General features: G+C 40.2%; 1 protein-coding gene across 1 annotated transcript in view; it reads right to left on the bottom strand.

The window, feature by feature from the left end:
• The window catches only part of usp43a (ubiquitin specific peptidase 43a), a 75,601-nt gene that overhangs the window by 14,747 nt on the left and 45,957 nt on the right, over window positions 1-14,897 (bottom strand). Inside the window, exons 7-11 of the mRNA XM_058065343.1 lie at window positions 14,167-14,338; window positions 13,877-13,988; window positions 8,376-8,479; window positions 1,689-1,766; window positions 1,425-1,554 (exon numbers count right to left, since the gene is read on the bottom strand). Of these exons, the coding sequence (XP_057921326.1) occupies window positions 1,425-1,554; window positions 1,689-1,766; window positions 8,376-8,479; window positions 13,877-13,988; window positions 14,167-14,338 (596 nt within the window). The remainder of the gene's footprint in view (window positions 1-1,424; window positions 1,555-1,688; window positions 1,767-8,375; window positions 8,480-13,876; window positions 13,989-14,166; window positions 14,339-14,897) is intronic.

Consider the following 14,897-nt stretch of genomic DNA (forward strand, 5'->3'; position numbering starts at 1 on the left):
AACACCACAATAACAGAACCTTCATTTGAAATACATAATGACCTCTAAATTCTGACCTTTTGACGCAAAATGCAGCATTTTGTCAGTGTTTTCTGTTGCTATTATTACTAATATAAAAGACCACCCAACCTTGAAAGCCACATACACTTTGATATTTGTAATTAAAAGAACATTCTACATATTTTAAGCTTCATGTTAGAGCTGTTTAAAAAAAAAAAAAAATCAAACCGAGGACAGCTGGCACTGCAATAACAAATGATGTGTCATAATTTTATTGCAAATGTTGATGCAAAATTGGATGAGAACATGTTTTTGCGGAGGTGACGAGCCAATCCACTGAGTCAGAGCTGGTAAGACCGCCGCCAAGCCCTGCACAGACTGAACTACAGCAGACTGTTGATCAACCATAACCTCATTTGTCCGCATTAATTACACACATTTATATATCAATTTATTCTGCACATTACGTGTTTCAAAAGATACTTTTGACAAAATTCTAGCATGTTAAATAGAATGGCCTTAACTATCAAGTGGTGAAAACAGAAATAGGTTTCGATAGCTTATTAACCACTTGACTGGCACCTACACCTGCTTGAGTGTTTAAGAATATACAGTAAACCTCGGATATATCGGATTCAATTGTTCCCACTGGTTTTGTCCGATATAAGCGAAATCCGTTATATGCGTATACCGGAAAATGTCCGTTTTACGCATATATCAGATTTATATCCGGTATATGCGTAAATCGGATTTTATCCGTTATAAAAAGGCACTTCCTTGACTATGTTTCCAATGTACCTGGACGCGCAGGCAACGCTGCAAACGCTGCAAATGACGTCGTACAGCGGCCTGTCACGATTCGGCGAATCGGAGCGCCACGATGCGGCCATCCGATATATGCGAGGGAAATTTAATGGAAATGCATTGGAACGGGACTGGAGATTTTGTCCGAAATAGGCGAAATCCGTTATAAAAAATCCGATATATGCAATGAATTTTTATTGGAAATGCATTACAGAAAAATCGGTTCTTTTTTATCTGTCCGTTGTGAGCGAATTTCCGATATAAGATTAAGATATGCCTTTATTCGTCCCTCAGTGGGGAAATTTGTATCCGAGTCTGATATATCCGAGGTTTACTGTATTTGACACATGCTTGTTCTATACAGTCTGTGTGGAAGTTGAAGCACAAAAATTAAGTAAATCCCAAACGTTTGGGCTGTGACTGTACTGGTAATGAATGTATCAAAGCGCGTTTTGAAAGCAGGATGGACTGATGAAATTAGATGAAAGCCAAAGAGTAACCAGACCAAAACAAAAGCATGAGGGATAGGCAACACTTCAAAAAACCACTACAGCTGGGGAGCAACCCTGCAATTAAGTATGAATTTCAGCATGTCGCTTGTGTTTGATCTTGGCTCTGACCTGCTCTTCTTTGGTATACAGCTGGAAACATTGATCCAGGGTACAGCTATGCTGCTGTAGATGCTGCTGCTGCTGGTTCCTCACGCTCTCTGCGTCTTGTACTACTTCCTCCTGGATACTACCAAACAGACTGAAGCGTGCACACACACACAAACACACACATACTGTCGCTGTAGTGTACCACCTGCAAAAATGTGCTTGGACAGTCTGACAGCCACAATAATGTAGGTGCATTGCCCCCCCCCCCCTGCACTGAATTCTTACCAGTCCTTAAGCTTTTGCTCCCACTCAATGACAACCTTCACATGTGGAGGTCCCCCAGGGCCACAACATTTCAATGCCCTGAAAGGGAATAACAAAATAAACAAAGCAAATTATTCAGTGGTACCTCATTTGGCTATCTTGAAAGTCACATTGAAGAAAAAAAAAAAAAAAAAGGAAGGTCAAGCCATCACCATGCGTGACTCGTGTGAGATGTGAGGGTCCTTCACCGAAGCTCAGAAAGATAATAGATGCAATTTTTTTTAGTATACATGTAACAATACGAATGAAATCTTTTTTAAAAAAAAATGCCCTATTCCAGGAGCCATTTGTGTGAAATCAGACTGCAATCATGAGTTTGGTATTCTCCCAAGTGCCTTTTGAGTTCTAATATGGTTTCATGCCAGGCTGTGGTAAACATATTCAAATGTTCTTTATTCTGTTGGCAGATTGTTATGCTTATTTTAGGTCATACATCTCAGATTTTTAGTATTTTTATGCTGCGGTACCCATCTAGAACAGTGTGGAAAGTCCATTCCATTCCTTAGAGCAGTGATTTTCAACCACTGTGCCGCGGCACACTAGTGTACCTTGAGAAACCAGGTCAGGTCAGGTGTGCCGTGAGGAATTATCCAATATCACTTTTTATAGTTAACATTGATTAATCATCATTTGCAAATATTATGTCAATAGCCATGAATATATGGACCCAAATATTCCAATTGCATTTGGTTTAATTGCTCAAACGGAAAGAATTGAACAGGGATGGAATATTCCTTTAACCAATCCAATTCAGGTATCTTGTACCCGCTCAAAGGGAAAGTTGTCAGGGTGCGTTCTTCTTCGTGGTGTTTTTCTTCTTCTGTTGTTTATTGGCGGTTGGCAAGCAGCTTTGGTGTGCATTAGCGCCATCTGTGAAACAGAATCTAAACCCTTCTATACGCCATTCACAAGTGCAGTTTTATTAAAAAAGAATATATATATATATCTATATAAAACATGTCCCGAGTTTAATTATAAAATATTAGAAAGATTGAATTTGATCTTTTCCTGTTTAAATTGATCCTGGGTGCGTTCTTTCATCGCATGCTCAGATATGACGTAACACGCAGATCCAGACGTTCTTCACTTTTAAAAATGGAGGCCAGCAATCGGCATTGGACTAAGCAAAGTTTGTTTTTGATTCAAACTAAATTTCAAGACTGGACAGACGAAAAACTGGCAATACGGAGTTATTCCAACAAGTGAAAGAAAAACTTGGGGAAGCCGGTATCACGTGATGTTGATGTTTACGTTTTACTGGGCATGCCCTATTGACTATTCTGGTTGATTTTCACGGTGCATGTAGACAAGAGATTGGAATATTCCTTTCCATGGATACCATTGTTTCCCGAAAGGTCATTTGGAAAGAGAAAACTCGTCATGTAAAAATGTGGCTACTGTTGAGTGTCTGTGGTGTAAAGACTGGCAGAGCAAATAAACAAATAAACAAATAAGCAAATAAAATACAGTAAACCTCGGATATATCGGACTCGGATATATCGGAAATTCGCTCACAACGGACAGATAAAAAAGAACCAATTTTTCTGTAATGCATTTCCAATAAAAATTCATTGCATATATCGGATTTTTTATAACGGATTTCGCCTATTTCGGACAAAATCTCCAGTCCCGTTCCAATGCATTTCCATTAAATTTCCCTCGCATATATCGGATGGCCGCATCGTGGCGCTCCGATTCGCCGAATCGTGACAGGCCGCTATACGACGTCATTTGCAGCGTTTGCAGCGTTGCCTGCGCGTCCAGGTACATTGGAAACATAGTCAAGGAAGTGCCTTTTTATAACGGATAAAATCCGATTCACGCATATACCGGATATAAATCCGATATATGCGTAAAACGGACATTTTCCGGTATACGCATATAACGGATTTCGCTTATATCGGACAAAACCAGTGGGAACAATTGAATCCGATATATCTGAGGTTTACTGTATTGGTCCATGTGGCAACACCTACCTTGTTCCTCCCATAGACTTATTGATGCACGTGTGAGGTTGTGGTGACATTTTGGAACATTTTTGGTTAGTGGTGTGCCACAAGATTTTTCCAATGTAAAAAACGTGCCGTGGCTCAAAAAAGGTTGAAAAACACTGCCTTAGAGTACCCGACCGTGATTATGCTGTACTGTTTCACCCCTACTGGACAGTACCGCATGTAAATAAAGTATATGTCTCATAATGAACTGTACACACCAGATTCTCAGCCTTTCCCGGACTTTTTAAGTGGCAAAAAATTAGACAGCTTAAAAGGGCCCCAGAGACAAACTAATCTTTTAAGCCTCGTCAGAATCAAAGCTGAGGACTAACATTGTTCCTGTTTGAAAACCCCCAAAATGATATACTTTGGAACAACACAAAGAGCAACCTTGTCATTATTTTCTACAGTGATTTGAAAGCAGCAATCTTTCAGGACGTGTACCATAGAGAATCTTTCGTGCCTCGAGGGATAGTGTCACGCTGTCAAACTGATGACACAACCGCAAATGGGTGTACTTTCAAAACCATTACATTTATAGAAAAAAATATTTAAGGGGAAATTCGTTTCGTTTTTCTAAGTAATGTCGCTCTCTTAGAAAGGCTGCAGCTCTTGCATGGAGACACGGTTAATGCTTATTTACAGAAGTTAGTCAAGTCATGTCAGCATGTGATCGCGTTTGCTCGAGTAGGCGATTACTCTTTTTTTGATGTGGGAATTTCTTCATGCTGCAGTGGAAAAAGTCCCCTTATGATTCATTAGATTTGGCAAAACATGCATGCTGTGCTATTACTTTTCTGAGCAATCCACTGTAAGATGGCAGGGGCAGGGGCAAAGTCAAAACAAGTCAAGAAACATGCCCGCTTACTATTCATTTAAAAAATATGCATATTTTGGTAAATTTAGCAGACTTATAGCTGGAAAAACAGGCTTTTATTGCAGGTTTGATAATTCATTCCACCTTGGTGGACCCCCCTCTTTAAGAAGGATAACCGGAGGGTGTGTTCCAACTATAGAGGGGATCACACTCCTCAGCTTCCCTGGGAAAGTCTATTCCAGGGTGCTGGAGAGAAGGGTACGACCGTTGGTTGAACCTCTGCTACAAGAGGTGGCTTATTTACTGTTATTATGTCTACGGTATTGGGTAATACACGTGTAAAGGTGGCTTATTTCATGGTTAGAGGGCTCTAAATGTGTTATAAACCATATTAAGGCGTTTGTTAACAGGATTTTCATGCTCTAACTATGAAAATATCCACTGAGGAAAAGACAGGAAAGAGAAGTGAAGGTAGCAGAGATGAGGATGCTGAGGTTCTCATTGGGAGTGACCAGGATGGATAGGATCAGGAACGAGTACATCAGAGGGACATTACATGTCAGAGGCCTTGGAGATAAAGTCAGAGAGGCCAGACTGAGATGGTTGGGACATGTCCAGAGGAGAGATGAATATATTGGTAGAAGGATGCTGCGTTTAGAGCTGACAGGTAGGAGGTGTAGAGGAAGACCAAAGAGGAAGTTTATGGATGTAGTGAAGGAGGACATGAGGGTAGTTGGTGTGAGAGAGACAGATGCAGAAGACAGGGTTGGATGGAGGAGATTGATTTGCTGTGGCGACCCCTGAAGGGGAAAAGCCATAAGAGAGAGGGGGAGGGGGTGGATGGAAGGATGATAGATAGATAGATAGATAGATAGATAGATAGATAGATAGATAGATAGATAGATAGATAGATAGATAGATAGATAGATAGATAGATAGATAGATAGATAGATAGATAGATAGATAGATAGATAGATAGATAGATAGATAGATAGATACGTAGATAGATAGATAGATAGATAGATAGATAGATAGATAGATAGATAGATAGATAGATAGATAGATAGATAGATAGATAGATAGATAGATAGATAGATAGATAGATAGATAGATAGATAAGGATAGATAGATAGATAGATAGATAGATAGATAGATAGATAGATAGATAGATAGATAGATAGATAGATAGATAGATAGATAGATAGATAGATAGATAGATAGATAGATAGAGATAGATAGAGATAGATAGATAGATAGATAGATAGATAGATAGATAGATAGATAGATAGAGATAGATAGAGATAGATGGATAGATGGATAGATGGATAGATGGATAGATGGATAGATAGATAGATAGATAGATAGATAGATAGATAGATAGATAGATAGATAGATAGATAGATAAGGATAGATAGATAGAGATAGATAGATAGATAGATAGATAGATAGATAGATAGATAGATAGATAGATAGATAGATAGATAGATAGATAGATAGATAGATAGATAGATAGATAGATAGATAGATAGATAGATAGATAGATAGATAGATAGATAGATAGATAGATAGATAACTAACTCACTAAGAGGTGATCAGACTTTGACAACAAAGTATTCTAACTTTCCCTGATGCATGTACTTCATTCATTCATTTTCTGGAGCCTATCCCAGCTGTCTTCGGGCGAAAGGCGGGGTACACCCTGGACTGGTGGCCAGCCAATCACAGGGCACATATAGACAAACAACCATTCACACTCACATTCATACCTATGGACAATTTGGAGTGGCCAATTAACCTAGCATTCCAGGACGGGTGATCAAGGAATGTGCAGACCAGCTGGCCCACGTGCTCACAGACATCTTCAACACTTCAACACCTCACTGGCCCAAGCTGTAGTCCCCCCGTGTTTCAAGTCCGCCACAATAATTCCAGTGCCCAAGAAACCATCCATTACATGTCTGAACGACTTTCGGCCCGTTGCACTCACATCAACCATTATGAAATGTTTCGAGAGGGTGGTTAAAGACCATATCACCTCCATACTCCCCCCATCACTCGACCCTTTCCAATTCGCGTACCAGCCAAACCGCTCCACTGAAGACGCCATCTCCACTGCTCTCCACCTGAGCCTGGAGCACCTGGAGAAGAAAAACACCCATGTACGGATGCTGTTCCTGGACTTCAGCTCAGCATTCAACACGATCATCCCCCAGGACCTGGTACGCAAGTTGGAGCCACTGGGCCTCAAGACCTCCCTGTGCAACTGGCTGCTTGACTTCCTCACAGATAGAACCCAGTATGTCAGAGTGGGCGACAACACATCCAGTGTCATCTCCCTGAACACCGGCTCACCCCAGGGATGTGTTCTGAGCCCCCTGTTGTTTACCCTAATGACCCATGACTGTCGCCCCAAGTACAGCAGCAACCATATCCTGAAGTACGCGGACGACACAACAGTTGTGGGCCTCATTCAGGACAACAACGAACTGGCTTACAGGGAGGAAGTGCGACACCTTGTGGATTGGTGCAAGGCGAACAACCTGATCCTGAATGTTGACAAAACAAAGGAGATCATCGTCGACTTCAGGAGATCCAGACCCAGCCACACTCCACTCAGCATCAACGACACAGCCGTAGAAGTTGTGAACACAACCAAGTACTTGGGGGTGCATATCACAGACAACCTCGGCTGGTCACTCCACACCTCCGCTCTGGCGAGGAAGGCACAGCAGCGACTGCACTTCCTGCGGCGGATGAAAAGAGCCTCCCTCTCCCCTCCTATCCTTACCACCTTCTACAGAGGGACCATCGAGAGCCTGCTGACCAACTGCATCTCCGTCTGGTCTGGGAGCTGCAAGGCCTCGGACTGGACGTTACTGCAGAGAGTGGTGAGGACAGCGGAGAAGATCATCGGGACCCAACTCCCCCCCATTAAGGACATAGCAAACAGCCGGTGTGTATCTAGAGCCCATCGGATCTGCTCTGACCCCACACACCCCCAGCATGGACTGTTCTCTCGCCTGGCATCGGGGAGAAGGTTCTGCAGCATCCGCTGTAGGACGACCAGGTTCAGAGACAGCTACTTCCCCCTGGCCATCAGACTGCTGAATGCCAAATAAGCCCCTCTACCTTACTTACATTATTATTATTTATTTAATTATTTAAATTATTTGGGCAATTTACTGTTCACGCTGCACTTTACATTATGTTGTTCATATTTGGTGTCTATTATATCTATTTATTCTCCACATTATTATTATTATTATTATTATTTATTATTACTTATCTTCTTTTGTGTCTGTTATTATATGGGAGCCAGGCAACGACATTTCGTTGGCAATTTCACTACTGTGTTTTTGTGCAATGACAATAAAGGGAGTCTATCTATCTATCTATCTATCTAGCATGTTTTTGGAATGTGGGAGGAAACCGGAGTACCCAGAGAAAAAACCCACGCATGCACGGGGAGAACATGCAAACTCCACACAGAGATGGCCGAGGGTGGAATTGAACTAGGGTGTCCTGGCTGCGAGGCCTGTGTGGTAACCACTCGTCCGCTATGTAGTTCTTATATAGGTTAAAATGGTAAGAACACATCCATCCATTTTTTATACCGCTTATCCTCATTAGGGTCGTGAGGGTATGCTGGAGCCTATCCCAGATGACTTTAGCCGAACCACAAAGTGGTGAGGGATGACTGTACTGCAGATATGGATCTTAAACCTATAAAAGTGCATTATATATCATATTTTTGTGATGGTTGTGTATGGCTCAGAGGCGGCGTGTGCATCGTAGTACGCGTAGTCGTACAGTATAGGTGTGTGAAGCGGGTCCTACCTGTCAATGGCAGTGTGATGCAGAGGCCTGCTATCTTGAGGTAACAGGTAGCTATAGGCAGCCGATCCACCCACCACTCGAATCTTAAACAGCACCCTTGTGTTCTGTAGATCGATGGAAAGTCATTAGTCTTGTTGTGCTGCAGCAGTATAAAAAACACAATAATGTTACCTATGCACATAAGTAACACACACACACACACACACGTGATAGTGCTTCTGGGATTGTTTAGTTAATCTTAATTCTACCGTAGAGCAAGGTTAGTGCTAACATTAAATAATTAAATACTCTATATATACAGGGTATTTTTGCCTCATTCTCTCAACTACAGCATAAATTTGGATTGGAAAATAATTCTTTCTTTCAATATCTGCAAATTAGGGATTATATACGTAAACATATGGAGGACTTTCGGAATGAGTCAAAAACATTAATAAATGAGTGCCTGAAATTGACAATAGACGAACCAAAACTGATAACACGCATCTACAAAGCCCTCCTGTCAATGACTCCCTCTCCAGCTCATATACATAAGCATAAATGGGAGAAAGAACTTGGCGAATCGATTACAGATGATCTCTGGGATAGTGCACTTGAAAAGATGAATACATGCTCGCACAGTGCCAGACATTGCCTTATTCAATTTAAAATTATATACATGCTCCATTTCTCAAAGGAAAAACTACATAATATATACCCAGATGTCTCGCCTATCTGTGACAAGTGCAAATCTTCGAAGGCAACTCATCTTCATAGTTATGCACTTTGCCCCAAAATATACTCTTTTTGGTCTGGTGTTTTTGATATAATGTCCAAGGTTTTGGGGATTGTGTTAAAGCCAGAGCCTTTGCTCATCATCGTTGGGGTTTCTGAATCCTTTCAAATGTTAAATAAGGCACAACAATGTTTCATTTCATATGGTCTCATTGTAGCGAAAAAAATGATTCTAATGCTATGGAAAAGTAAGTGTACCATCAACTAAGATGTGGCTAGAGGAGTTGACGAACACACTCCATCTGGAAAGAATAAGATATATCTTGAAAGACAGACTTCAACATTTTGAAACATCGTGGCAACCTTTTGTTCAATATCTTGTAAATACAAATCAAGCTCAATGATGAATGTAACATGCACTGCAAGATTCAAGTGAGGTTTTATATGGGTCCTCAACGGGGTAGGGGGTGGGCGGGCTGGCAACCTGCTTTGTTGTATTGATGTTATGTTTTGTATATTATGTTTTGTGTTCTGAGTTTATATTTTGTATATCTGTGTTATAAAAAAAAAAAAAAACAATAAACATACATGGGAAAAAAAAAATTAAATACAATTAATATTAGCACTTTTGGGCAACTGCAGTGTACAGTTTCAATAAGTCAATATCGCAAGCTCCCCCTGCATGGGTAGTTAATTCAGAGCGGGCCTCGGTAGCTGAAAATAAATAACATTAACTGAAGGTTTGAAGGTTTATTTCAAACATGTTCAAATATTTAATAGCTCAAAACAAAAAATCCCTAAATTCAAGCCAAACATATCACAACACATAAATTCACACGTATAATTGGAAGAAGTGGAGCTTGCTTATGATGCTACGCCTTCACTATGTTCCATCAATCACTGATATGTTTGTTTCTGATTTTTGGCTTGAGCCCTTTATATTACGGATGCTCTCCCTGACGAATTCCGATGACGCTTACTACTGGAGATTCGAACCCGAGGCGTCCAGAATGCAAACCATATGTACAGATGAAAAACAAAATGTGTGAAAACGAAGGCGATTTTTCCCACAGGGAATAACGTAAATCCAATTCATGTGCTCCAGACACCCAAAAATATTAACAAAACACATTTTATGGAGAAAAAGACTTTAAATGACAATTTATGTTTACTGTAATTTATGTTTATTTACCCCTGAGCAGATTGCAGTTGTGTCATCTGCAAATGTTTCTAACTTTCCTATGTAATAAGTCTGAGATAAAAAAAAAAAACAAAACACCAAAAGCAGCAATGTGTGAAGTTGTATTGTCTTAAGTTAAACTCTGGGTGGCGCCACAACACATCATAAAAGAGGAAAGGACAAAATACTACAATGGTTAAACACAACTTTTGAAACATTAAAAATGTAATCAACCAAACGGAATCAAAATGAGCGAAAAGAAGCACCTCAATCACACCCCCGTTTGTCTGTCAACAATCTGTTACCACCTGAAAACTGTTGCGGTTGCTTTGATTAATAAATACTGATAAATGAGTTTATTAGCCATGTGCTAAGCTTTTTAGGCCGAGATAGGACCGCCTCAGGAGTTGCCATGACAACTTGAGGCCCTACAGGACATTCATGTAGGGCAGGGGTGCTCATTAAGTCGATCGCGATGAGGTGGTACTGGTCGATCGCTGGTCGATCGCGGCGTGACATTAAAAAAATATCATCCTCGCGTCAATGCCGTCACTTGATTGATATACAGGGCAGCCATTCAGATGACAACTGAATGTTGCCCTTCGGGCGACCAATCAAATCAAACAACGTCTCTAAGTGCAGCAGAACTTACGATGTCAGCCTATCATCCATCCCCGTTACTTGATTGACATACAGGACAACCAGTCAGATGACAACTGAATTTTGACCTTTAGGTCACCGCTCATGCGTAAACAACGATGCAAAGTGCTAAGCTAGTCGGCGAATTGCGTTAGATTTTAAGCCCTCGCTAAAGTTTATGGTCACTAAAATGAGTGAAGGAGCTGGACCAAGTAAAAAGGCAAAAACATATCACTTCCATACGGAATGGGAGGTGGACTTTTTTTTCCACAATGTCTTTTTCGAAGTGCGTTTGCCTCATATGCCATTCTACCATCGCAGTACCAAAGAAGGGAAATGTGGAGTAATGTGGAGGTAATTACAAAAAATGTTAATAGTTAATTATGTGTGTTTTGCAATATTGGCTCATTTGGTTATGTAAGGTACATCAACATACATTGTACGTACAAATAATCCTCAATACATTTGAAAATAAATAGATGTTCTGCATTTTTGTAGTGGGTAGATCATTTTGACTCGGTCATTTTAAAAGTAGCTCGCATGCTGAAAAAGTGTGAGCACCCCTGATGTAGGGTTTACTTCATCACACATGTAAAGTCTTCAAAATGCAAAAAGAAGTTGGAGTGAGGCAAAAACATTTTTCGGTAAGTAATGCAATTTTCTTTCAAAGAAATACCCAGTACTTGCAGTGGCTGAGTGGTGACACACAGAATCCCAATGATTCTTCTATGACCGAGGTGATTATGTGCTTGCAATGTGCTATTTTTCTATAAATGTCAGCACGTAATGCAGGATATGCACTTTGAATGGAAGGAAGAAAATAGGTACATGAAAGATGACACTTGTCACTATGACCGACCAGATGTCAGCAATTTGAGGCGTTCACAAGTAAACAGTGCAATGATTCACTCTTCACGCGGTAAATCATACAGCATTCAACCTTGACTGCAAATGTATGTTTTATGCCTTGGCGAAGTGTATAACACACATCAACGCAACTGATTTAAACAGCTCAACGCATCGAACACAACAGTTTGTAGTTATTTGAATTCGGCATAAAAATGTAAGTCGTCGCTTCATTCATAAAAATATACATAACAGTATACAAACTAGGGGTGTGAATTGGCAAGAATCTGGCGATACGATACGTATCACAATACGATATATCACAATACTGTTAACAAGGCAATATATTTTTTTGTTTTTCTTGTAGTTAAAGATTATTTCCTGGAAAAACTGAATTACACCAGCAATATGCACTGACTAAACACATTGTTATTCGATTAGAACAGTATGTTCACAAACTTTCCTCTGTAAAAACTTAAAAGTGTAGCCTTTGGATAAATAAAGCTTTAACATGCAGCTTTAAATTTACAAAAAAAACATAAAAAACAAATATATTAAATTAGATGCTGCTCAAATGTTCACATTCTATTAGCTGTGAAAAAATGCAGAGTGATATCAATTATATCAATTTGAAAAAAAAAATACCTGCAATATCACAGTACTACTTTTGTAGTATACAAAAGGACCTTCGCATTGCTTGCTAGCAACAGGTCCTCATGGTGTCTCACTAAGTGGTGACTCGCAGATTTGTCGTGTTTCCCCGAATACTTTATTCGGGCACGACACATTTTACAAACGGCATGGGTTTTCTCAATTTCTGCACACCCTACTTTGTGTAGAAATCCAAAATGTGTCCACACTTCAGCCTTGTACGCCGCAGGGGCCGATGTTATGTGCTCGCATTCGGCCATGTTGAACTGTGTTCATGTGTGAGGACGTTTCACTCGTGAATCTCGTTCAACGTCCTTGCCTAATTGACTACGTAAGTCCTGCCACCTAACGATCGGAGGTTTAAATTAAAATCAGAAATGAACCTTTGCCATGTCTGCACTTGAATAAATACCACATACAGTCTATGATAAATGCCTAAAAATATCGATATCATACTTTTTAATATCGATACAGTATCGCGATATATCACCGAAACGATATTTTCTTACACCCTACACCCTAACACAGGGGTGCTCACACTTTTTCAGCATGCGAGCTACTTTTAAAATGACCGAGTCAAAATGATCTACCTACTACAAAAATGCAAAACATCTATTTATTTTCAAATGTATTGGGGATTATTTGTACGTACAATGTATGTTGATCTACCTTACATAACCAAATGAGCCAATATTGCAAAACACACATAATTAACTATTAACATTTTTTGTAATTACCTGAGTTTACTTTGATGACTTGCACTGAATTGAACCAGCCAGGGATGCATAGTCCGGACAGTAGCTGCTGATAGCCAGCCTCAAGCACACTTCCAAATGTTTATCAGTCATGGATAATATCCGTATCATAATATCCGTATAATATTCCATATCCGTATGGAAGTGATATGTTTTTGCCTTTTTACTTGGTCCAGTTTTTGCCTTTTTACTTGGTCCAGCTCCTTCACTCATTTTAGTGACCATAAACTTTAGCGAGGGCTTAAAATCTGACGCAATTCGCCGACTAGCTTAGCACTTTGCATCGTTGTTTACGCATGAGCGGTGACCTAAAGGTCAAAATTCAGTTGTCATCTGACTGGTTGTCCTGTATGTCAATCAAGTAACGGGGATGGATGATAGGCTGACATCGTAAGTTCTGCTGCACTTAGAGACGTTGTTTGATTTGATTGGTCACCCGAAGGGCAACATTCAGTTGTCATCTGAATGGCTGCCCTGTATATCAATCAAGTGACGGCATTGATGCTGGGATGATATTTTTTTAATGTCACGCCGCGATCGACCAGCGATCGACCAGTACCACCTCCGCGATCGACCGGTAGATCGCGATCGACTTAATGAGCACCCCTGCCCTAATACAAACCCAATCAGCATTACCCCAAAAGGATACTTATCCCAACATGTCTGTTCGGGCCCCCTGAAACAAGAACAGTAAACCCTGCAGCTGATGGTATTACCTGAGCCTGAGCTCTGTTGAGCATCAGATAATAGAGCTTGCTGAGGATGCTCTGCTGCAGCTGCTCCCAAGAGATGCTCCTGTCTTCGAGCATGATAAATGGAGGTCCAAACCTGTATAGATAGTTGAAGAAAAAAAAACAAAAAAAAAAACGAGATCTGATATCAAATCACCAGGAAGAACATGGGCCTGGAGGTGCCATCAAATCCATCATTGACAGGTGACTCAAGTTGAAAGGTCACAGTGGTTGAAAATACTGTCTGCCTATTTATTCACTGGCCCTCAGCTCACCTGACAGCTTGTGGGCCGGATCCGGATGTGTTGCAGATGAGGAGCAGAACCTTGGAGGAAGAGCCGCCCTGGCTCAGGTATTCAGTGGACAGTGTGCCGGATGATGGTAACCTTTGACCTCCAGGCCCAGCCGTGGAGCTGTAGGGGGAACTGGGGAGGCTGTGGTGATACCCTGCAGAGAGACGAGCAGACAGGAAGAAAATCTTGTCAAAATTGGGGAAACACACATGTACATGCACACAGCAATGGGCTAATGGATAAAGGCAATGCCAGACGCGAAACAAAACTGTGATGAGAAACAGGTCTGTTGGTTGATGTCCAAAGGCGAGTGAAAGCATTACTGACTTAAAGCACGCAAATATTTTTTAATTAATTAATTAATTTTTAGTGGCGCGCTGCATATTCTGCAAACACAAATAAAAAAAATCTGTAAAAAAAGTAGGAATTGTATAAGAATAATGTCAAAATATTAGGAGAATAAAGTTATGACAAGATATAAAAGTGGTCATCTAAAAGTCATACATTTACAAAAAAACAAAAAAGGAATACAATTATTTCAGAAGCATAATGTTGAAAACAAAATTCAAAAGTTAGAATATCATTGTAAAATACCAAACAAAATACAAATAAAAAAGGGAAAAAATTGCAATATCATTGTAAAATACCAAACAAAATACAATTAAAAAAGAAAAAAAAGTTGTAATATCATTGGAAAATATCAAACAAAATAC

This window comes from Doryrhamphus excisus, chromosome 1 (genome assembly GCF_030265055.1).
Source record: "Doryrhamphus excisus isolate RoL2022-K1 chromosome 1, RoL_Dexc_1.0, whole genome shotgun sequence".
Lineage (NCBI taxonomy): Eukaryota > Metazoa > Chordata > Actinopteri > Syngnathiformes > Syngnathidae > Doryrhamphus > Doryrhamphus excisus.